This window comes from Equus quagga, chromosome 11 (genome assembly GCF_021613505.1).
Source record: "Equus quagga isolate Etosha38 chromosome 11, UCLA_HA_Equagga_1.0, whole genome shotgun sequence".
In the NCBI taxonomy this organism is placed as follows: domain Eukaryota; kingdom Metazoa; phylum Chordata; class Mammalia; order Perissodactyla; family Equidae; genus Equus; species Equus quagga.
In genome coordinates, this window is record NC_060277.1 from 97,169,623 (window position 1) to 97,193,806 (window position 24,184).

A 24,184-nucleotide genomic window follows, 5' to 3' on the forward strand; every position below is an offset into this window, starting at 1 on the left:
CCATGACCCCTGTCCCCATGACTCCTGTCCATACAGCCCTTACTCCAAGCATGGTCTGTGTCTACTCACATCAGAATCAGCTGAGATGTGTTTAAAATGCTGGTTCCTGGGATGCCCTACAGAATCTGAACGGGGAAGGCCTGGTATTCTGCATTTTAATACACTCCTTTGATAATTCTGATGCAACTGAAAGTTTGCAAACTACTTTCTCACAGTGTCCCCGGACTGGCTGCACTCATTTTGCTGCCAACCTGACAGCTGTTACAGCTGTGTGTGTGTGGACACAGTTAATCTGATTTCCTGTCTGGCAGCTGTGCAGCAGAGAAGGGACAGCTGAGGGTCTCAGAAACAAGAGGAGGGGATGAGGTAGGAGGGAAAGGGGGCAGGGAAGGCTGAATGGGATGGGGTGTTCAAATTTGTTCCTGAGCCTCTTCTCCCCTTGGGCCAAAATCCCTGCAAGGAGGCAAATAGCTGACCAAATGGTCCCTAGCATTTATAGAAAACAAAGCCTCCTCTCAGAAACCTCAGGTCTCTATTCTTTAGGAGCACAAACTTTGGAAGCACCAAGACAGGCCCACCACATAAGGTTATGCAGGTTGTTATACTGCACAAGGTTATACTGCACAAGGGCACCCAAGTGAAGGGGCAAGTTGGGGGCTGAAATCTAGCCCACGATCCAATTGCTAAGCCATGAACTCTGGCATGAGGTTGTATCCACCCGGAAGAAGGGCCACCTTTTAAAAATTTGCACAAAGGAGCTTTTGTGGAGGATAGTGGTGGCCCAACACAGAGACCTAATCCGAATTCCAGCTGTCACACACTCTGTGACCTTGGGCAAGTTCCTTAACCTCTCTGATCCTTCTCAATTGTAAAACATAGCTATTAATACCTTCCTAAAAGAGACAAGGTTAGGAAAGCACCTGCTACCCCTGTCACTTAGTACATTATAATCTTCATTCCCTTCCTACACGAGTCTCGCCCTTCCTTCCTTCCCCACACCCCAAGACCTACACACCCACAGACACAGCCAAGCTCGGAATGGTCTGAAGAACATGAGTAGGAATATCCAGGGGAAACCCCAATACCAAACCTGAGCCCCATGGCACTTCCCAGCATCCACAGCGTCCCTTCCTGGCACAAGCAGGATCACACCCTGCCTCACTTGGGAAGGGAGACTCCTCCTCCGTGCCTGCTCTTAAGATCCTGCACATTGCCCAAGCATCAGCTCCGCCCAGTCCAGGCCAAAGCGGAATCCAGGGCCCACAGAAGGGAGGCAGGGGATCCGCCAGCTCCACATCCTTGGGAATCCCTCACCAGACTTCAAGCTCCCAGGCTCCCCAGGCCAGTAGCAGGCCTGGGTGAGGGAAGTAGCCACTGTACACTGGGCTGTTTCGATGGAGCTAGGCAGAGACCCCGTTGGTCAAGGAAGACCTCTGATCGCACGAGTGGAAGGTGCGATTTGTCCCCCTCCTCACGCAGCAACAGCAGAGAGTGCCCCGCATCCCTCAGGGGCTCTGCCTGCCAAGGCCCTGGCTCCCCGCTGGGGCAACTCACCATAGCTGTCTCCAGTCACCCAGAGGGCCAAACCCCAGAATAGCGCCCAGGAACCCTGCCATCAGCCCTGGACGCCAGCCCCCTCAAGCAATATTCATTCATCCATGTGCCAGGCACTGTGCTAAGCGCTGGGGAACAGCAGACAGCAAAGGATGCCCCTAAAATAGGGTTCCCAAGACTTGCTGCTGGAGTAAGCCAAGAGTCCAGGGTAGACCCCCACCCTGGAAAGCCACCTTTTCCCCAACCCCTCGTGCTGGGGAGGCCTGGCGACACACACTGCCCAAGAAGCGTCCCTGGACATCTGCTTTTTCAGCCATGGACTTTTGCATCCTGTCTGGAGACTGATCAAGAGATGGGAGAGGAGGCGGGGGGGGGGGGGGGAGGGGGAACACCAGGCTGCCTGGGCCCTCATGGCCATGTTTATCTGGGGTGGATTTTTTTTTAACCCAAAGGTTAAAGTGTTTCTATTTGAAACATCTATTTACATTCCAGAGTCCAAAAAAAAACAAGGCAGCCGAGCTCCAGGCCTATATCTGTCCCCAGCCGCGTCAGAGACACAGCATCAGAGCTGCGCAGGGGGAACATTCTTAGCCCTCTCCCCGAGCCGCTGAGGTGACTCACGCCTCCCTCCTGCCAGCATGGACCACGCCACCTCTCAAAAGACTAGGCAGTGTGCATGGGGGGGGACAACAGGGATCTGGAGAGACGGACGGGCTGGGGGGGGGTCTATGCAGGGACAGGCAGCCTTAGGGAAGGGATGGGGGTGGGGGGTTCTGGCTTGCAAGATTTCTGGAGTCTAACTTGACAGAAGGTGAGAGAATAAGCTGAGGAGGCCAACCACCAGCCTTGCTGGGAGGCAAGCGACAGTGGGGACAGGGCGGCATGGGTGAACTGATACGGCATCTGCCAAATGGGTAGAGCTGCTCCCAAGCAGATGCTCTGCACAGTTAGTTCTTTGCTTTCCAAGAGACCACCTTGACCCCTAGGGGCTCTGGGGTAGGTGTCAGCAGCAGGGTCTTTAGCTAGAGCTGCAGGCTCAACTAGACCAGGGGTAGACCAGCCCTCTGTGTGTCTACCTCCTCCCAGGGGCCTGCATGAGCACCCTACACAGCTGCCCCCAGGGTTATGCCCCCATCCCAGGGGCCTGCATGGGTACCCTGGAGGGCTGGCCCCCAGGGTTATGGCCCTCCCCTAAGAGACTGCATGGGCATCCCTGCCCAGACAGATGGCAGGCCTTGTTCCAAGGGTTTTCCAAATCTTCCCAAAACATTCATCCTCTGACACATCCAGTCCAGCTGCAACCTTATCCCTGGACAGCTCAGAGCCAAATCACAGGTACCTGCGTAGGCACACAGCTCCCACCTTCCAATTCAAAGGTTGGGACCCACACCCACATAACCAGAGGCAAAGACTCCCTTTACATATACACACAGACGCCCACACCCGAGTGCCAAGCCACTGCCAGGAGGGGCCAAGCCGGCATGGGTCCAGCAGGCCCCTCCCAAGAGGAAGCATCTTGTGGTGCCGGCCTGGTTAGGAGGCTGTGCCAGAAAGGCCTGATGCTGCCAACAGGTTCCTGGGAGGGAGTGGCCAAGCTCTGGGGGACCCCCGCCCCCAATCAAGAGCCAAAAACATCCCTGCTGAAAAGGCAGCAGGGCTAGGGGTTCCTCAAGCCCATATTAGCCAGAGTAACACCTCTTCATCCTCATGAGATGGGAGAAATCCAAGGCCTGGGGGAAGGAGAGAGATGGGGGAGCTAGGAACTAAGGCAGCCAAGGCCCCCCACATCCCAGCTGCCAGCCTCTGCCTAACTTGACCACAAGTGCATCAAGCCTGCTCCCCAGGTATCTGATTCCCAGGGGACTCCTGACTGAGGACTTGCAGAAATCACTGCACTCAACCCTCTGTCCCCAAGAACCCAGCCAGAGGAACCGGGGTAGCGTTTATTCTTATGGACGCTCCAGCTATGGCTTCTTCCTCTGCCCAGACCTGGGGAGCAGGCAGACTGGAGGCAGGTCACTGACCCACTTCCTCCCCTCTGACCACCGTGCCAACTGGGCCAGGATCTTCTAGTAATCCACAGCCCCCAGCAGCTGATGCTGACCCTGCTGGAGGCCAAAGAGACTCGAAGGGATGCAGCACAGCTGGAGGGCATGGCAGGAGGGCAGGTTCTCGGCCAGAGAGGGCAGGGAAGCCCACTCAGTGAGGATGGCTCCCCAACCATCCATATTCTGAAGAAAGCCCTCTAGAAAGATCTAAGCAAGACCCCATCTGGGCGAGGCTCAGAGCCAGATGCCCAGCCTCAGGGACAAAGATGCCCAATGGCAGAGGGCAGGTGGGGACACGGAGGTACTTACCTGCCACAGGGATACCGTGTAGAGGGGTCCGAGGCAGGATTTCCAAGGACGGTTCCCGGCCTGACATCCCATCTGCTGAGAAACAGGATTCTGTCTCATAGATGGTCTGCAGCATCTCCACGAGCCCCTGAGCTTTGGGTACCAGCAGCATGCCAGGGAGGGGGCCGCCTGAGGCGGGAGTCAGCCAAAGGGAAGGTGGTGGGGCGGAGCCCTCCCTGTTCAGGGGCTCCCTCAGGCCACTGCTGCTGGGACCCACGCTGTGGGGAGGTGCCTCATCCGGCCTGGGCGCTCCTAGCGGCAGGAGGAGCTGGGAGGCCCCAGACCTACAGGCCCAGCTCTGTTCTAGAGGGGCATTCGACTACCAGGCTTTCCCCAGCTCTCTGGAGCTGGGGTATGGCTCAGCACTCAGAGGACAGGAAGGGGAGCTCAGCAGGCAAGGCGGGCTCTCTGTGTTCCCTCCCAGCCCTGGGTGACAGCTCTGGGCCCGGCTCCCTGCTCCTCCTTCCCGAATGAGCCGCCGGCAGCTGGCAGAAGACTGAAATAGCAGTTGGGGGAGGGCCCTGTCTATAAATAGGTGGAGCATGCTCAGGGAGCCGCCGGCTGGCTGCCAGGAGCCCAGGCCTGGCGGAGGCCCCATGGTGGGGGAGGCGCGTTCTACCCCAGGAGGAAGCGCCAGGCAGGGGGATGGGAACAGGGGAGGGCCTGCACTCAGGGCCAAGGCCACAGAGCCGGGTGGCCAGAGGCTGGGCTGGGGAAGGACTGCGGAGTACCCATGCATCTCGGAGCACCTCTGGCGCTGCTCCTGGCAGGCGAGGGGCTGGAGACCAAAAAGCCAGATTCCATCCTCTATCTTCCCTCTTGCCATCCAAAGCAGGTAAAGGAACTGAAAGGGTCTGAGAAAGGGTAGCAGACAGGGCCACCTGGCCTAACCTTGCATCCTCCCTGGAGTCCTTCTAACAGCCAGAAGCCTGGAAGGTGCCTCCCCAGCCCCTCATCCAGCAGGGAGACTCCAGAGCAGCAGCTGATTGACAGCTCCCTCCTACCCATTAGACGTGTTGCGTCCACAGGCTGCTCGGCTTCCTTCCAGGGCCAGGGAGACTCCTTCCAGACAGGCCCCCCCCCCCCCCCGACCCAGGGAAAGGGGACCAGGGAGCACTTGCCCATCCTCAGAACACAGGTAGCGCTTCCCTGGCAATGGGCCAGGTGCAACGCTAAAAGCAGCACATATATCACCTCATTTATTCTGCACATTGATCTCAGGAGATAGGTGCAGATGGGGAAACTGAGGCACAGAGAGATGAAGTCACTCATGCTAGGTCATATAGCTGCTTAAATGGTAGGGCTGGGATGTCTGGGGCTCAAGTCTGAGCTCTAACCACCACAACTCACTGCATCTTGCACAAGGGAGTATATGAAGCTGCCCCAGGGTTTCCGCTAACAGGTACGATGACCCCTAATACCCAGGTAGGAACAGACTTGAGGTTGGAGCCCTTCTAAGAAGAGTCAAGAGGCTGCCAGCATCCAGCTCTTTCCCACCAGTCCCAGGCCTGGCAGAGCAGCCCCTGTTCCTGGGGCCCTGCTGGGACCTCAGACTAGTGCATCATGAGGATCTGTGACGCCTGCCCATCCTGCCCACTGCTGGCCCATCCCTTCTCCTCAGGTTGTGCCTCCCACTGGTCCAGAGAGCCTGCTTGGCCCCCTGACCTCACTGGAGCCTTTTAATAGCCTGGTTATTCCTGGGTCTATGTCCCCCTCCTGCTTCCTGATGTCACAATTGCTATTTTGGAGTCCCCTCCTGGCCCCTCCTTGCCCCCAACTCCAGGCATGGAGCCAGGGACACCTGTCCTCTCCCTGGACTGGATGACCTCACCCTCCTGTTGGGAGCCCAGGAGGAGCTGGCCAACCAAGGACACAGTGGCTGTGCCTCCTGGAGCCCATCTTCCCAGCTGGGGCTTCTGCCAGCCAGGGACAGAAAAGGGGCCTCCTGCCCTCAGGTGAGGGGAGCACACGGACAGGGGAGGTGGCAGAGGAGGCTTTCCCAGGCCCTAGACTGGCTGACAAGATGTCTATTGGGGGAGTGGGGGGAAACAGAACCTAAGCAAAGATCTGGAGCCTCAGCTTCTCAGCCAGCAGACTCTACAAAAACAGTGTCAGAGCAGTGCTCCCCACAGGGGTACGGTGTTAGCGGACACTTCAGGGCAGATCTGGGGACCTGGTTCTCCACGCCGCCCCCCCCACCCCCCGGCCCTAACCTCAACCTGGCCAACCAGGCTCTCTCTCAAGAGGAAGGGAAGGCCAGGTCCCCTCAGTGGGGTGATGGGCAGTAGACTCAAGGGAGCCGAGAAAGCCAGGGGCAGAACCCCTCCCAGCCCAGGACTCCACCCACCCACGCTGGGAGCAACCAGAAGGGCTGGCTAGCCCTGTCCTGGCTCTCCCTACCTGCCCCAGGCACAGGAGAGTACTGTAGGGGAGCCCTACTCTGGAGGAAAGGAAGTCATCAGCTACAATGACTCAAAAGCAGGGCTCCCAGAACCTGGAGCAGCCAGAAACCTAAGGAAAGAGAACTCCTTGCTTAGGGAAGATAGGGGCACTCAGGAGCTGCGCACCCAGGGGTGCAGAGACAGGGGCTCGGGGCAGTTTTCAGCACTGTTATGATTTCATGAAGTTGGGACATGAAGTGGGAAGCGAAATGTCAGACACAGACAGACAACCCACAGTGCAGTTCCCAGAATCCTCCAGGGGAATAAGAAAGGAGGTTTGGGGTGGGGAAAAAAAGTGTCTTTTTTTCCTTCTGAGATTCAAGTGATGCAATAAGGTCTTCTAATGTCTAACCTCAATCTTTCCTGCTTTATAGCCCCTCTCCTCATGGTTCATTTCTCTTCTCCGTCTCCACCCATCCAGCTCTCCCAAGTGTCATCCCAAAAGCCTTACAGAGCACCTACCAAGCATGGGGTATGTGAGGCTCCTTTGGAGCCAGCACCAACTCCTCCAGACTACAATGACCTTGTTCCCTCCCTCAAAGGCTGGGCTCAGGAATCCTAACCCTCTAAACTCAGAGGAGGAGAACCCAATGCTGGCTCCTTGAGCTCTTGCAGGCTCCCATGTCTTGGCCCCAAAAGGCTGGGGGCGCCCTGACGGAAAAGAAGAAAGCATGGTCTGCTTTGTGTACAGTAAAAAGAGCTGGCCCAGGAGCACCCTGGATGGAGTGTGGAGCGCCAGCTGCCCTGGGGTCCACCTGCCCTCTGGTTCTCTTGTGCCCTTTGAGCCCAGTCATGCTGGAGCCCATCAGCATGACCCATGCGCTGCCATGTGCCAGGTCCCATGCTAGGTGCTAGCTGAACCCTCTCATTTGAAGCCAAGTCCAGGAAAAATGTCAACATCTCCTTTGGCATCTTCCACATCCCCTCGAGGTTGACCCTGCCTCCTCTGACCGTCCCATTCTAAGCCTTCAGTCCCTTTGGAATGATAGAGCAGGGAAGAGGAGGGTGGAGCAGATCCCAATCTATAGTGAACACAGAGGTGTGCCAGGGGGCATCTAAGTAGAGAAGGGACGCCAGGAATCCACTTCCCAGACCCCCGCCCCACGCCGGCACTGACCCACTTTCTCCTCCTCAGGGCTGGCTGCCCGCCTTCCCCGGGGGCTTAGAGACAGAGCCAGAGCCCAGGGCTGGGAGTCAGGATGCCGAGGTTCCCAGTCCCACCCCACACACATGCCCCAGTTTCTCTGGTCACCCAGAAAGGAAGGGGCAGCTGCCCGCCCTCTCTCCTGGGAAAGGGAAGGAGAGAAAGTGTAGAGCATGCTGGGAGGTGCTGGGCAGGCAGGTGTTGTCATGAAGCTTGTTTCCCTCCCACGCTGGGGCCATGGAACCCGGCCGCCTCCTCCTGGGGCCCTGTCTCCAACTAGATTGGCTCACATGGTGGGCCTCACTCTTGTCCCAACCTCTGGGCAATGGCACAGAAGACGGGGCAGGGATCAGAGCAGGCTTCTGTCCCAGGAGCCAGGCAGCTCCTCTGACCTGGCCAGCAGAGCCCAGGCAGGAGGCAGATTCTGTCAGTCCTTCAGTCTCACTGAGGGGAGCAGAAATGATCAGTTCCAGAAAAATAAAGAAAACCTCACTCCTCAAGCCCCCTTTTTCCTGAAGAAAAGCAGACACCAGGGAGTGGCCTCCTCAGGGAAGCAGGAAGCGCCATCAGTGGCCTCTGCCTGTACTCCCAAGATTGCAAGAGGCAAATCAGGTCAAATGCTGGCCTTCAGCCCAGCCCAGAGGTAAGTCGATCAGCTCCCACTCCCCGGGGAGGAGGGGCGAGTCCCAGAAGTAAACTGCTGCGAATCTCGGTCTGCCGCCCCTCGCCCAGGACACTCTCTTACTAACTCGTTTGCAATGAGGACAGGACCATCTTCTAGCTTTTCTTCTGCTTCCCCACAGGCTAAGCTCAGGGTCGGGCATGTGGGGATACTCAACAAGAACCCGCCAAATAGGAAAGTCCCTGCACTGAGAGAAATGGAGGGGAACCAGGGGACAGCGGAAAACTCTCTGTGCCTCACCCAGGCCTGCTGTTCTGTGTCCTAAGGAAAGAGGAGAGTTGTCGGGGATGTGTGAAGGGGTAGGAGGTGCTCAGGGGCCAGGGCACTCAGATCCTGGGAACTAACTGTTCTTCTCATTCCCACCTCTATCTCCCCACCCCTGGTCCCATGCCCTTCCTAAGGCTCTCTGAGGGGTGTCCATGGGGAAAGTGGACACCTGTGTGCTCTAGCTACAATTTGTGATTTCATTTTACTTTTGTGGAGTCCAAACGCACATGGTTTCCAGGCTTCTGCCTGGCGCAGGACACCCACAGTCCCAGTCCAGATGCCACCCTGAGATGTGAGAATAGCAGATGCTGGTCCCCTCAAAAAGAGAGAGCCATGTGGAGGCTAGTCTCTCCCTGGCCCAGAGCAGCTGTAACTTCACAAGTGGGAGAGCCAGTCCTGGAGCCCCAAGAAAACTTGGCAGGAAGGGCCTGAGGGGGCCATCCCAAGCAATGATCCCAGCTCTGAGGCCTCTCCACAGTCCTAAAATGAGGTTCCCAGTCTCTGGCCCCCTACCCTACTCCCTCCTTCCTGAACACAAGAAGACAGCATCTCCCCCTGCTGGGGGGAGCTGGAAAGCCAGCAAGGAGGCGAGGCCAACTCTATAGGCCCCACTCAGGAGGCCCCTCCTGGCCAGGCTCAGCAGTGGCTCCTAGACCGCCTTCCTCCTGCACTGGTGGACGCTTCTAGCTACCACCAAACTCCTGCCAGCCCTGGCAGAAGTGGCTGCAAGGGGAACCTGGACCACCAGCATCTGGAAAGGCAACCCAGTATTCCATCTATCCAAGGCTGATTATTTTAGCCTTTCACTCTAAGGGAATGAAATCCCCAAGGTAAGAAATGTTCTTCCCAAGCCACCAAGCGATGCCTCTGGGCAGCTTCTTTCTGTTGCCTTGGCTAAGGGTTAGACTCCAGGTCCACTGTGACTGGAGGTGGCTCCTGGGCAGGTGAGCACAGTAGCTCAGAGGAAAGGAACAACTGGCACTACTGCCGGACACAACTGACCTTCCTAGGGGCAGCAGCCAGCTGAGGTGGGCAAGGGACCAATGAGAACCCACCAGCCCTCTCCTCTCCCTTCGCCAGCCCAGCCTCAGAGGAGGAAGCAGGACATCAGGGCTTGACAGCCCACGCTCTAGCACAAGAGTCACACAGACCTCTCCATGTCTAACACCTGGCACGGCCCCTACAGGTCGAATGAAGGCAAGGCAGAGGCGGGAGGATCTGAGGGGGAACCGCAAACCCTGCGGGGGGGGTCACCAGGCAAAGCTGCCTTGGGGAGCCCCAGGAGCCCAGCCTCCTCCGGCTGGCACTCCACTCTGCCTGCAGCCCAGGCCCAGGGTACGTGACACTGGAAGGGCCTGGGGGCGGGGAAGCAGCCTTGACCAAAACGAGCAGCACAAAGCCAAACAATGCCAGCAGCTTCCAGCTTCCCTGACTCTGCAGGAACCCCCCAGGACCCGAGTCAGGGCCTCTCCCACATATCACCAGCACTGGGTCCCCACAACAGAGATCGTCAGGTCCAGCAAAGTGGCGATGGGGAATGAGATGGGAGGGGGCCTGGATGCCCCCCGATGCTGCTTCTGTACCATCCTGCAAACGGATTTGCATCTCTAGGCCCTAGTTTCCCTATCTGTAAAAGGAAAAATATCCCTTCAACCCTCCAGAAAAAGATGTAGGGGGTTAAAGTTCAGTAAGATAGACTCTGACCGTTTAAGACTGTGCAGAAGGAGACAGAGAAGGAGAGAAGGCAGTTATTACTCTGACCACACTGACCCATGACCCTCCTGTGAAACTCCTGAGGGTCCGGCTCAAGCCACTTGGACACATCCTCATGGGCATACACCCAGACCCACCCATACACAAAGCTGCCTGGCGTCCCACCCATAGATTATTTGTGGTAGCACTAGGCTGGGTCCCAGGGGCAGAGGGGAATAGGAAATCTCAGAGTCAAAGACCCCAAAGTGGCAATCCACCATGTCCAGAGCCCAAGAGGAGGAGGGTAGTCTACCTGGACTCAAAGGAGAGAGCCAAGACTCCTCTACCAACATGTCACGGCACCCCCACCCCAACACCACACACCCCGACACAGGCTGAGGCCAAGGGCCCTGCAAACCTCCACTGAGAAAAAAGTATTAACACAGAGACACTCCACCAGGAAGAGATGCCACCACCACAAAAAGGAAGCTGGGCATTCAGCTATTGTGGGGACTTCTTCCAACGTGAGCCCCAGGCTGCCCAGAGATTCAGGGATACACATCCCCCATCAGGCCTGCCTGTCTTGGCAAAAAGGGCAGGGTGGAGCTGAAATTGAAGGCTCTCAACTTGAGAAGGCAGGCTTGGGGACAGAGTTGGACCCAAGCCCTTCCAAGGCCAGGCTGGACCATCAACCCATCCATTCCCAGGTCTACTCCACAGTCAATAAGGTTTGCCCCTGCCCTTTTCTCACAATGCTCCTCCACTCCTGACCCCCACGTTCCCTTACAGCTCAGACCCTGAAGGTCAGCTGGCCTGCACTGGAAACCCACACAGCTGATTACAGCCAAAGCCACCCCAGGGTGCTCTTCTCCAGCCTCATGGCTCTTACCCGACTCGCTGGGAGAGTTCATGCCGGCTCTGGGCCCGCAGGAAGCTGGCGTTGGGGTCTGGGACGGGAGGGGGTGGAGCTGCAGTGATGTCAAGAGAGACAGACGATAACAGACAGACGGACGGGACAGGAGCCCGGGGCCGCTGTGCCTCTAATGCCCATCCGAGGCCATCCTTCCGGGTGAGGCAGTCAGGCACTCAGAACGGAATCCCTGGGGAGAGATGGAGCAGGATTAGAGGACCCCAACTCAGCAATCGGAGAGTCGAAAGAGACTTTGGAGGTTTTCAGTTTACACCTGGGGAAGAAAGGGAGGGACACCTGCCCAAGGGCACAGAGGGAATCGGCAGACCTGGACCAGACCCTGCTTTCCTCTCTTCCTAACTGATGAGGTTTCCAGCATTCAAGGGATGGGAAATGCCTACAGTAGTCATACCCAAACAAACTCCTTTTTGGGCGACAGTGTCCACTGCCAGCTGGGAGACCTTACAGACTCCTGAGGGTGCTTATGGGGGACTGGGTGTGCACCAACAGAGAAAGTACACAGGGGATTCTGAACTCTGTCCATGGCAGTGGGGAGATGCAGGGCAGATCTGGAGTCCCCAGGAGAAGTCAAGGGGACCCGGTATCCCAGATCCATAGCCTGAGCTGAGAGTCTCAGGCGGAAAGTCATCTTCTCCCTACTTTCTGATCCTTGTGCCACCCAACTCTGGAAACAATACGCTTCTGTCTTAGTCTCCCCCATTCAACAATGGGTCAGGGAAAGAGCGTAACCAAGTCTCTTATACACATAACCCCTGCTGTTCCCACGAATTGGCAAAGGCCCCACATCCAGCATCCCCAGACTGGGGGTCTAGGGCCCAAGCCCAGGACTTTATGTGTGTTGTACAAGTTGTACCCTGTGCCCATGCTCTGCCTGCCAAGCCATGGGTCTGACACAGGCTGAGGCCACCCAGAACAAGGGACACCTTTTTCCAGTTTGTACAAAGGCACCAAAAGGCCCAGCAGCAGGCCTGCAGAGGCCAATATAGTAACGGAGGATGTCCCAGTATTACAGGACCATGAGTTTGCCAACCTGACCCCATTCCGCCATCTCCCCACCCTCCTCCAGCCCCACAGATAGTCCTCAAGCCTCAGACACTACGCACGCACCCACCTGGGCCCATCCCTAACAGCCCATGATCCACCCCAGACATGATCTCATTCATTTTCTTCCAAATGAAAGGAGGCCCTCCAACACCCAGTGAAAGCGAGGTAGCAGGAAGCAATCAGATGAGGCTGAGAGGAGCTGGATGTTTAAGCCCTAACTCTGCTCCCTAGCCAGGAACAGGCAATCAGCTCTGCCCCCTGAACAGCCCCACCTCCTGGCAGGATTAATTCTCAGTAAGTCTAGCATTCTCATCAAGGATTCCCAGGGGTGGGGCCCATTTGGAGCCAAGAAGCCCCACAGCCGTGGCAGGGACACACACACACACGCACGCACGCCACGCACACACTTGAGGTCTTCCTAGGCCTGCTGCTCCCTGCTGTCGCCCACGGAGTGTGGACTCTGTAGCTGCAGAAAGGTGCACTCAAATGGGGACGTGGAAGGAGGCAGCACGAAGGGGCTGAATTGCTCCCAGCAGGCACAGGTGTGGGGCAAAGACAAAAGAGGCTTCGCAGGGCTGGGGCCAAGCTCAGGAATGCTGCAGGTGGGGCTGTTGGTGTCCTGGCAGGGACCGCGTGGGCAGGCAACTCAGCTGGTGCCCACCCCAGGGCTGGCGCCCAGTCCCGCTCACACCCTTTCCCGTGGGCTGGGGAATACAGGTTCAGAAATTCCCACGATTCCCAGCAGCTGAGCGGCCCAGCCCATCTCCTCAGTGAAAGGCACACAGGGCGCTTAGAAGGGGCAGAGTCTCAAAGATACAAAAACCAGATTAAGATCAGCCCTGAGCCCCCACCATCCTCACCCCCTGGGGAGAAGAGGACAGGAGGGGCTCCTAGAACTCCCAGGGGGCTCACGACTCGGTTAGGCTGCACTCCTCACCAGCCTGCAGGATGCAGCAGGACCCCCAGGGCCCTGTCCACCTGCGGAGACTGTCTGCCAACCCTCATCAACCCTCTAGAGTGAACAGGAGCCTCCCTGGGGAACAAAGCAGTGTTCAGGCCTGATCAGGACAGGAGCAGACTCTCATCAGGGTGGGGCAGGAAGGGGAAAAAGGGCAGCATGAGGGTGAAAACCTGAGCTATCTGGCCCCTCCTCTGCCAGAGAAACTTGCTGCTTACGATTGTTATAAGAGGGTCTCAGTGAGCAGTAGGGACCAAGAGCTGTGTGACTCCTAGATGACCCGAGACTTGGATGCTAAGCCTGTGAGCAGCCCAGCTTCCATGATGTCATAAGTAGGCAGACCCCAGGGCCCTGCGCCCCCCAACCCCCCCACCCCCAACCCCCGCTGTGAACTCTCTCTTCCAAGTAAGACCTCTGTCCCACTCCAGGATCCAAACCCACCTCCACCTCCAGCTAGGACAAGGAACAAGGGAAACTGACTGCATCTCACCCTACAAGCTCATGGCTAAGCCAGGGGAAGTAGGGTAAAAACTCTAGGGGGACAGCCTCCACTCCACTCATGAGCAATAAAAACTCCGGCACAGGCTGGGAGGAGAAGGGCAGACAAGGGGCCAGCCCAGTGGTGCAGCGGTTAAGTTCGCACGTTCTGCTTCGGCAGCCCGGGTTTCGCCAGTTCAGATCCTGCGTGCAGACCTACACACCACTTGGCAAGCCATGCTGAGACTGGCATCCAATATATAAAGTAGAGGAAGATGGGCACGGATGTTAGCTCAGGGCCAGTCTTCCTCAGCAAAAAAAGAGGAGGACTGGCAGCAGATGTTAGGTCAGGGCTAATCCTGCTCAAAAAAAGAAAAAAAGGGGAGACAAGTGAGGGAGACATGGAGCAATGGGATGCCCCAAAGGCCACAAGTTCACAGTGCTGCCCTGAGGTATCTTGTCCTTCAAACAACTCCCTCAGAATTCCTGGGGAGCCAGGTGTCTCTTCAAGGGCCTCTCAAGAATCCGGACTCCAGCACCACCAGGCAGCCCCCTCCCAACACACCAGCTCTGGCCCTGCTAAAGGCAGGTCCAAGTCCTGAGCACCGAGACTAGGGTCCCCTCCCCAGATCATAGGCACCCAGGTGAGCTGTCTGAATCAAATCCTGTGAGCCAGAGATTGCTCACAATCTGACATCTGCCCCAAAGACTTCCTCAGAAAGCTACAGGCCCACACATCCCAGCCCAAGGCACAAAGAACCCTCATCGTGACCTCCCCTGACCGTGGCCACGGCAGACCACTTTCCTTGGCCTCCAGGAGCTTCCATCACCTTCTGCCTCCCCTCAGCTGGGCCTAGAAGTCCAGGATTATCGGAGCCATGAGGGGTGGCTGACTTGGATGTCCAGGCCCCAAACTAAGGGAAGGGGGAGGGCAACGAGGGAGGAAAAAAGGCACCAGGCTGACAAATTCATTTTTGCAATCGGCCCATTTCTGTTTGTCTGCTCAGACGCAGCTCCAGGCATCTGCACAAGCCAGATGGAGGAGGCTGCTATTTCTAGAAAAAAAAAGGGGAGGGGGGTGAGAGGGGAGGGAGGGAGGAGGAGGAGGCAGAGGGCAGAGGACTGGGTCTGTTTGCCCTAAAACCTCAGGCAGAACAATACCCCCTCCCCAGCACTACCAGACAGGGTCCCCATTCAAGAAAGGGCTAGGGCCGGGGCTGGGGTGAGGTGGGGTGGGGAAAAGAAAGGCAGAGAAAGTTTAATTAGCCAAAGTCGGCTACAATAGGCCCCCTCACGGGCTGCATCAGGTTTTCATTCATGAGCAAGCGACAGTGCTCCAAAAATGCCAAGAACCGCCCCCCCTCACAGTCTCTCTCCCACCCCCCCACCAACAGGAGTGCGTCCTCTAGCAGGCTGGCTGAGCCTGATGCCTTGTTCCAGACATCCCTCCTCAAAGGGATGTGAGTAGGAAGAATTAATTATTAAAGAGCAGCTGGTACTTCGGCACCGACTGCACTCCCCCCAGCTCCTTTAGCTGACCCCCCTCCCCCTCTCACAGAAACACAAACTACCCCCACATCCCCAGGCCCGTTTCTAAACACACAGCTAAGATGCCACCTCTAGGGAAGAGAAAGCAAACCTTTGTCTCTATGGCTACTTGGAGTGGGTGGGGCATGTGATACTGCTGCCCACCCCCCAAATTACGATCCAGCCAAAGGGGAGGACATACTGAGGAGAGGCCAACACAGAGCTAACATGTCCTCCATCCTTGCCCCCAAGTAACCTGCACCTGGTATCTGCCTCTCTGGCCCGTGGAGTGCATACATTCCCAGGACAGAGTGGAGATGCTGGGGGTCCACCCCTCTAACTCAGAGAAACCTCTGCCTGCCTGGTCAAGACACAGCCCAGATCCAAGCCCAAGGAACACAGGGGAAAGAGAGGATTCAAGAGAACGGGCAGAAGGCAAACCAAGATCTCTCCAGGCTTTGTGTTTAGGAGGGAGAGGAAGAAGGGAAGACTGGAATGAAGAAGCAGGCAGCCCCCAACATGGCTCACCCACCATTCCCAGCCCAGCCCAGCATCTCAACAGCCAGCATAAGCTCAGGGGCTCTGGTGCCTGGAACTCTGGCTGAGGACCCTCCCTGCCAACATCCTCTGAACCTAACGAGGCCCAGGCTCCAGTCCTGCAAGGCAGTCTGGTCAGGCGTCCCCCTGGCCAAGACCCCCGGATCTCCCATCCTCTGTCTCCTTTTGTTCCTATGATCTGGCTCCGTCCTCCCCCTCCAGTTGGACCCTGAACCCAATCTCCATCACCACTACCCCTAATCCCCAAAGTTAATTCCAGGTCCCAGAAGCATAGTGGTCACTGTCAGAGTGGTGGGTCTCTTGAGCAGCCCCCCAAAAGCAATTGCAGGTGCTACACTTCCTCTTGAGAGACACACCTCATGTCAGAAGGCCAACAGCGGGGATATCAGGTGGTCACCTCCTCCCCCAAATGGGGCACCTCCACCTCCCCTCTTCTCCCTCACACCAAGCAGACTCCCAGATTAATTACTTATCACTCAGCCAGTTCTCATCTTCCCCAGGGCCCCAGAGAAGGGTGGGGTTGGGAAGCAGCCTCCCCCAAGTTAAAAGGCACAAGCAGTGTCCCCGCCTCCATGAGATACAGACCCAGGATGAAAAATGGGGGGCATCCACCCCAGACAAGAAGGTGGGGAGCTGCATTTCATCTCCTAACTCTCTCTCCGGCTCCAAGGTGTCAGACGGGAAAAGAGGGTGGGAACAAGCGCAGTAACGCCTCACGGGGGAGGGGGTGAGAATAATGGAAAAGAGAAGTAAGGTGGGCCCGCAGGCCCCCTCCTCATGCACCGAAGTCAAGGACACAAAATCAAGGATGCGTTCTTAGGTATGGGTAGAAGCGCTGCGGGGTGGGCAGCGCCCCTCACCTCAGAGTACCAAGAAAGGGGTGTCCAGAGAAGAGGGGTCTGTATAGAATCCAGGTGCAGGGCTCAAATAGCACTGCAACGCAACATGCGCCGCCCGGGAGAGGGCAAATCAGACAGCCCCGGCCGGTCTCCGGGCCATTTGGGGGCGCGGGGCGCGGGCCCCTCCCTTACCTGTAGGGAATGAGCCCCTGCATGGGAGAGGCGGGGAGGGGCGCGCAGGAACCCCGAGGCCCGGCTCCCGGGCTGGCGATGCTCCCGGAGGGCGCCGGCTGGCACCGGGCGTCGGGAGGAAGGAAGGGGGGCGCGGAGCGCGGCGCGCGCGGGGAGCCCGCAGGCAGCGGCGGCAGGAGGAGGGGGCGCCGCCTCGCGTCCGGGGGGCCAGGGGAGATGGGATCGGGAGTGGTGTAGCGCGCTCACCCCCTGCGGCTCGAGCTCCGGCTTCTCGGGCGGCGGCGGCAGCAGCGGCGGCGGCAGCAGCGGCAGCGCCTCCTCGACGGCTCCTCCATCTTTGCGGCGGCTCCTCCGGCTCCGCTCGCCGCCGCCACCAACAACAACATTCGGAGACGTCACTCCCGTCACGTGACCCGACCCTGAGCTAAAAATAGACCCAGCCCCCCCCCCCCCCCCCCCTTGTGCTTCAGCCACCACCAACCCCTCCCCTCCCTCTCGGCCCTCCCCGCCAGGCGGGGCCAGCAGCGCCACCGTGACAGCTTCTTAAAGGGCTGGTACCAGCAAAGGGTTGGGCTGGGGAGAGGGTGGAAGGCAAGGGATCCGAGCCCAGCGAGTGGTAGTGGAAGGAGAGCTGCAGGCGGCCGGGCCTGGCTCCTGTTGCTCGGCGTTTGGTACGCTCCACTTTCCTCCCTGCGCTTCCTCGACTTCCTTTTCAAACCGTGGATGGTGCAATCTTTGCCTGCCTAAGCGTCTCCCTAACATGCCCTCCCGCGGTGGAGGAGGGGAACTGGGGATGGATTCCTAGGAGCTGGGAGGGCCGAGGAGGCCCCGGCTAGGGGGCCAGGCTGGAGGTGGTGGCTGGGACAGGTTTGGAACCCTCCAGCTCCGTCCTCACACACTCCATTCGTGCCAGGGAAAGAAAAGACTGCGAAAGGTGAGAGTATGATTGTAACAGTCCGAGGCCTTCAAGAGGAAGACTTCCGGTTCCTCACTTGGGTGTCATCCCCCTCTACAACTCCTCTTAGGACGACAATATGAGTATACGTGATTAAACCTAGAGGGTTTGTTAGTAATTACACTAAGAAAAATTTATTCTAAGGAAATAAACATTGTTGTGTTCAAAATGGGTATAGAAGGAAAAAGATTGCTTATGATGTGAAAAGTTGAAAACAACCTAAATAACCATCAATAGGGGATTGGCAAATAAACTAGGGCACGTTCGTTCAGTGGAATACCATCCAGACATTAAAAATGATATAGGTCTACATTGACCTGAAAGATACTCATGACATATTATTTCTTGAAAATCAGGAATCAGTTACTACAGAATTGTTCCATTATTGTAAACAACAAACTAGATCCATATGTCTGAATTTACGTATATAAAAAAGTCTAGAAGAATATATAGCAAAATATTTACCTTTGCTTCTTTATCTTTTTCTGTATATCTGAAATTTTGCAATGATCATGTATTACTTATCTAATCAGAAAAAGTAAATGACATGCATAAATGTTCCTGTAGTAAATGATAAACATTCTTCCTACAAAGTATCTCATGGATCGGTCCACTCTGACCCTTCTCCATCCCCACCCCTTGTTCTAAACCAAATCACCTTACAACTGAGACACTGCAGCCACCTCCCCAACCCATCCACTCCCTGCATCCTTCCCAGCCTCCTCCCGAAGCCAGAGTGACTTTTTTAAAACACAAATCTAATCAAGGGAGCACTTAAAATCTTTCCAATTTTGTTCCTGAAATCTGTATCTGGCCCAGAAAAGTGGTTTTCAAACTTTAGGGGACTTACAAATTACCTGAGGAGCTTATTCAAAATGTTAATTCATAATCCCCACCAACAGAGCTTGTTTTTCAGTGGGGATGGGGCCCAGAAATCTTCATTTTTAGTAAGTACTCCAGAGGATTTTGCTGCAGCCGGCCCTCTCCTCAAACTTGGGGGAAAAACAACCTAGAAGCTTCTACATGATCTGGTCCCTGCCCACCTCAGCTCTCTTCCCTTAGCCCTCTGTACTCCAGCCATGTGGCTTTCTCTCATGTCCTTGAACCGTGTGTCCCTTGCTCCTCAGGGCCTTTGCACAGGCTGTTTTTTCTCTCTGGAATGCTCCCCGCCCCTCCTCTCTTTCGCTAACTCCTGCTTATCCATAGAGCTGAATTAAATACCATTTCCTGAAAGAGGCCTTCCTTGGTCCTTTAATTAAATTAGATCTCCTTGTTATGTATGCTTTCATGGACCCTGATAAAAATTTGTAAATATCCGGGGCTGGCCCCGTGGCCGAGTGATTAAGTTTTCGCACTCCGCTGCAGGCGGCCCAGTGTTTCATTGGTTCGGATCCTGGGCGCAGACATGGCACTGCTCATCAGGCCACGCTGAGGCGGCGTCCCACATGCCACAACTAGAAGGACCCACAACAAAGAATATACAACTATGTACTGGGGGGCTTTGGGGAGAAAAAGGAAAAAAAATAAAATCTTTAAAAAATTTGTAAATATCCATCTATTTGTGGTATTATTGGTTCAGTGTCCATCTCTTCCCCTAAACTGTAAGCTTCTTGAGCTCAGAAACCACATGTCTCCTCCCAGCACAGTGCCTGGAACAAAAAAAATACAATGAATATTTGTTGAACGAAACGAATGAGTGTTCAAAGATTAAGCCAGGGTGAGCACTTTTTGAACGGACAATGGACTCTGAGCAAGAGGCTGCCCCTACAAAGTCATCCCATGTCACTCCAAGACAGGGGTCCTCCTGCATCTGTCCCAGAATGATGATGCCACCCATTTGCTGTTAGTCTTGTACAACCCTATGATGTCTCTTGGGCAGCTGAGTTGGGTTGGCATTTTGCTTTCTCAGTGCTTATGTTCTGCCTCCCGAAGCAGTGTATGAGCCGCTTGAGAAGACATAAGATCACTTTTTTTTTTATGTATTTCCAATGCCTGGCAGATCACCTTGCACATAGCAGATAGTAAAGTCTTGGGGGCTGTGAAGACTCTGGAATTTCTTCTCTCAAGATCCTAGAACGTGAGGAAGGAATCTCCTCGTCTGGTATGATAGTCACTAACTGTCTCGTGGGGCACCTCAGCTACATACTTCCCACTCCATAGATGAGGGAACTGAGGTTCGGAGAAGCTAAATAACTTGCCCAAGGTCACAGAGTTCACGCAAGCAAGATCTTGGATTCGAACCCAGGTCTCTGCCTGTCCAACAAACACAAGGAATAAGGCCTGGGGGAGCTGGGCACTCAGACTAACACTCTAGTCCTCTTCTCTGGGGGTCCCTGAGATCATTGCCTCAGTCCCCGAGTGGCCAAATGCCCCAGAAGTTACAAGAATTTACCACATGGGCTTTGCTGAGCCTCAGATTTCCTCTCCTTGGGTAAGTGGGAGTTAAATAATTCTGCATTCATTCTACACATATTTCTTGAGTACCTGTGGTGGGTACTGGGGATAGAGAGATGATTCTGCCTTTAAGGAACTTAGAAGAAAACTGTCTTTTGTTAAAAGTCCCTAGGGGAGGTCCTTGCCAGGACCGTTCACCATGGAAACAGTGGTCTCGGGCTGTCTCATAATCACTGCCTCAGTTTCCCGATGTAGAGTGAGCCTGTAGAGGGGGATCTAGTAGTCAGCTGGGGAACTTCTAACCCTGGGACCCAGTGGTGAATTTGGCCTCTTGGTAGAAGGAAATCAATCTCAGAGGACAGCCAGGCATTAACCAATGGCCTGACGGTTGGCAGCACTATTGGACTTTGAGAAGGAGGCAGCAGGGCTGGGGAGTGGAATGAGGAGTGGTGAGCAGCTCTGCTAGAAGCCCTGGGAGTTGTTACTTGCCTGGAATCATGAGAAATGTCCAGTACTTGAAGCAAGAGAGAGAACAACCTTCCTCCCTGCTGGGGGGGACACTCCTAGACTGACAGCCAGCACCCATCTCCTCCACATCCCCCCTCACTCACACAGGGTCCATGCCCTCCAAAGTTAGCATTGCCTAACTTTGGAGGGCATGGACAGGCCTAATAAACAAGGCACCCAGTTCAAATGTGCCCTCACCTCCAAACTCTCACCCAGAATTTCTCCTGGGGTGGAAATCCTCAGATCCATGGGCAGGATCCCAGAGGCTCTGGGAGGCTCTGGCCAGAGTGGTCTGGCCCACAGTTCTGGTCTCTGGTGGAGCAATACTTAAGTGGCCCTGCTGGCCTCCAAAGGGTGCCTGGGGTGGAAATAGTCCAGTTCTAAATACAGCCGCAGGCAGATAATAATATAGAACAAGGAAGAACTGAGCTGATAAGCCCGAGCAATAAGCATTTACTAGATATTTATCAAAGGAAATATGCATTCTTTAAAGCTTTTTTCAATTACCAAGGGCAATGTGTACACAGAGGCATCTTATTTCTATTCCATTCAGCAAGAATCGATTGAGCATATTGAAAAATTATGAGGCCAGCACAATGCTAGGTACTGTGGGGACTGCACAAAAATAAGAAAACAGGACAGGAGGTAAGAAAACCTGGGTCCTGGGATCAGTTATATCCTCACGTGTTGTTGGCTGAGTCATTTCCCCTCTGGGTCTTGTTGTCCTTATCTGGGAAACAGGACTTGAACTTCTGTTCTCTGAGGTCCCTTCCAGTTCTGGCACTCTGTGAATTCTAAATTAGATGTGATGTTAGATGTGACAGCATCCAGCATAGTGCTGGGCTTCAAAGTTTTAAGCTGGCCCTTCATGACTTTGGGATCCTTTAATGTCCAGTCGTGCCCTAGAGCTGTTTACAATGTGCTCACGAGCCAGAGGAGAGTTTATTTCAGGGCAAACAATTCATGTGCCCCGAGGCACAAAGCAAAGGCAGGTCACTGAGGACTGAGTTATGCAGAGTGTAATGAAAACTGCCCCCAGGATGCTGTCGTTTGCCCAGGCCTCCGTGTGACCCTGGACAAGTCCCTTCCTCTCTCTGGGCCTCTGTTTCTTTACCTGTAGGATGAGAGGATTGGACTAGATTTCCTTCCTTCCAGTTGGAGACAGTTCTGGATGGTCCAAGAAGGTGAAGTTGAGAAGGAAGGGTGGGAAACAGTTCCTGTCCCTTCCCTTTGCCCCCTTCCCACTAGGCCCTCTCCTCTGGGCTTAGGGCAGGAGGAAACTGGTTTCAGACCAGCGTCCAGCATAAAGTCCTGCTGGACTGTTTGAGATATCTGGGGGACGAGCAACAGACAGGCGCCTGGGCGAGCCGCCACCCCTCTAGACCGCAGTTTTCCCATCTGTGAAATGGCACAGTTGGGTAGATGACTTCTGAGGCCTTTTCCAGCTCTGCGTTGTGAGCTAACAATTCCAGAGTTGTAGTTCAAAACTATAAAAACAAAATAAGGAGGGCCTGATTGGAGGTGAGGCCTCAGTCATTTTTCACTTGAGAGCCTTACCTGACCCTTGACTCCTCCTGTCGTTTCCCAGGCCTCCTAGTTCCTGCCTTCCTGGTCCAGAGAATGGGAGCTGGCCACTGTCCCTACCCTCAGCAATGGCCAGCCTGGGGAAAGCCAACATCGTGGCTCCTAGAACAAGCTGTGAATTTGTTTAAAAATAAAAACTATTCTGAGTGCAGCTACCACCATTCGTCATGATGCCTAAAAAAAAAGATTTTATATATATATATATATATATATATGTATGTATATGTTATTTAGAGAGAAAGAGAGCAGAGAAAAGCTGCCAGTACCCTGGTCTGGAGGTCCCACATTGACTAAGAGCCTCCCATAGCTGCCAGCTACCTGCTAAAGGACAGCAGGTGACCAGAAGGCCTGGGACAGAGGTGGGACCTGAGGACAAAGCTTCTCAGCCCAGCTTCTCCCAGTAGCATAAAATGACCCACATCAAGCCTTCTTACCCTTCTAGCAGCAAAAAGAGCAAGAGGTTTGAGGGGACGGCTGAAAAGGAAACCCATCCTCTCCCCTACCTCCCTGCTGGCATCTGGAAGTGAGGCCCAGGATTTCCTGGCCTGTAGGGGTTCCTGCCTGCTTGTTCAGGAGTCAAGGCCACATGAACACAACAGTGCAAGGACGCTATTGCCAGTCACATCCCACACATCTGCAGGTTCTTCCAGAATATCTTCTCTGGAAGAGCATGCATGCCTGGGAGCGGGCAGAGGGTACAAATGTGCCTACCCTCTGGGAGCTTATGATCCTGTGGAAACAAGAGCCCCAAGAAGCAGAGTGGAACAGTGGGGTAGGAGGGAGCCTGGGAGACACAGGCCAGCTCTGCCTACAGAAGCTCAGGCAAATCATTTGCCCACTCTTAGCCTCAGTTTCCCCTCTGTGATTGGAGAGTTGAACCCTGTGATTCTGGAAGGCCCTCTTGGTCCTGAGGTCATGAAACAATAGAGAACAAGACACAATGGATTTACATGCTACATGGAGGGGCATGGACTAGAGCCACACAGAACCTGGCCCAATTACCCTCCCTCCAGCAAGTAGTCTTCAGTTGATGTACACTTTGCCACCCTTTCTTGATAAATATTTATTGAGTGACTTCCTTTTTGTTTTTGTTTGTTTTTTGAGGAAGATTAGCCCTGAGCTAAGTACTGCCAATCCTCCTCTTTTTGCTGAGGAAGACTGGCCCTGAGCTAACATCCGTGCCCATCTTCCTCTACTTTACACGTGGGACGCCCACCACAGCATGGCTTTTTTGCCAAACAGTGCCATGTCCGCACCCAGGATCCGAACCGGTGAACCCTGGGCCGCCGAGAAGCGAAACATGTGAACTTAACTGCTGCGCCACTGGGCTAGCCCTAGTGACTTCCTTTTGAAAGGCCTTTTATATATATATATGACCATATATTATCGTTCTCACAATTCTACAAGGTAGATACCATGTACTCTATCTTATAGATAAGGAGACGGAGACCCAGGAGGTTAAGCAGTCAGTAAGTGGCAGGGCCAGAGCAGAAGCCAGGCTCTCTGCATGCCATGCCAGATGAGGTCTCTCCAGATTTGAGGGGGCTCTCCGAAATAGGCAGAGACAACCATGTCCTCTTTCTTCTGTGAACTCCTTGAGGACCCAGGACACCCCGGCTGGAAGTCCTTGATTTACGTGTCTGGAAGGCACATTCCATCCTCCTCAAGCAGCAGGGTCTCTGGCACTTCCATGAGGACACATCGTGCCCAGCAGGCAGACAGAGCAGCAGACTACAGACTTTACCTGCAGCATTTCAGGTCATCCTCCCAACCCCACAAGGCGGGCGTTATTAGCATTATGATCATCCCCACTTTTCAGATGAAGTGATGAGACTCAGCGGACTTAAGGAACTTGCCCAAAGCCACAGACCCAGCAGGTGAAGACACAGGGATCTGAGCCCAGGTTATCAGAGCCCAGAGCCTGACTGGTTTAACCACGGGACTCCACCCCAGTGAGAAGGTAAAGACCTTGACCTGGACTGAAACCGCCACTTACCAGCTGTGTGAACTTGGAAATTTACTTAATCTCTTAAAATCTATTT

General features: G+C 55.0%; 1 protein-coding gene across 4 annotated transcripts in view; it reads right to left on the minus strand.

Annotated features, from left to right (window-relative positions):
- The window catches only part of HDAC5 (histone deacetylase 5), a 35,095-nt gene extending 17,993 nt beyond the window's left edge, over nucleotides 1–17,102 (minus strand). Inside the window, exons 1-3 of one of the 4 annotated variants that reach the window (XM_046675924.1) lie at nucleotides 16,949–17,102; nucleotides 11,066–11,276; nucleotides 3,912–3,983 (exon numbers count right to left, since the gene is read on the minus strand). In XM_046675924.1, coding sequence (XP_046531880.1) covers nucleotides 3,912–3,983; nucleotides 11,066–11,087 — 94 coding nt within the window. In that variant the 5' untranslated portion in view covers nucleotides 11,088–11,276; nucleotides 16,949–17,102. Of the gene's footprint in view, nucleotides 1–3,911; nucleotides 4,421–11,065; nucleotides 11,277–16,948 lie in introns of those variants that run through there. The other 3 variants (XM_046675923.1, XM_046675925.1, XM_046675922.1) reach the window with 3 other exon arrangements.
- Nucleotides 17,103–24,184: the final 7,082 nt, after the last annotated feature.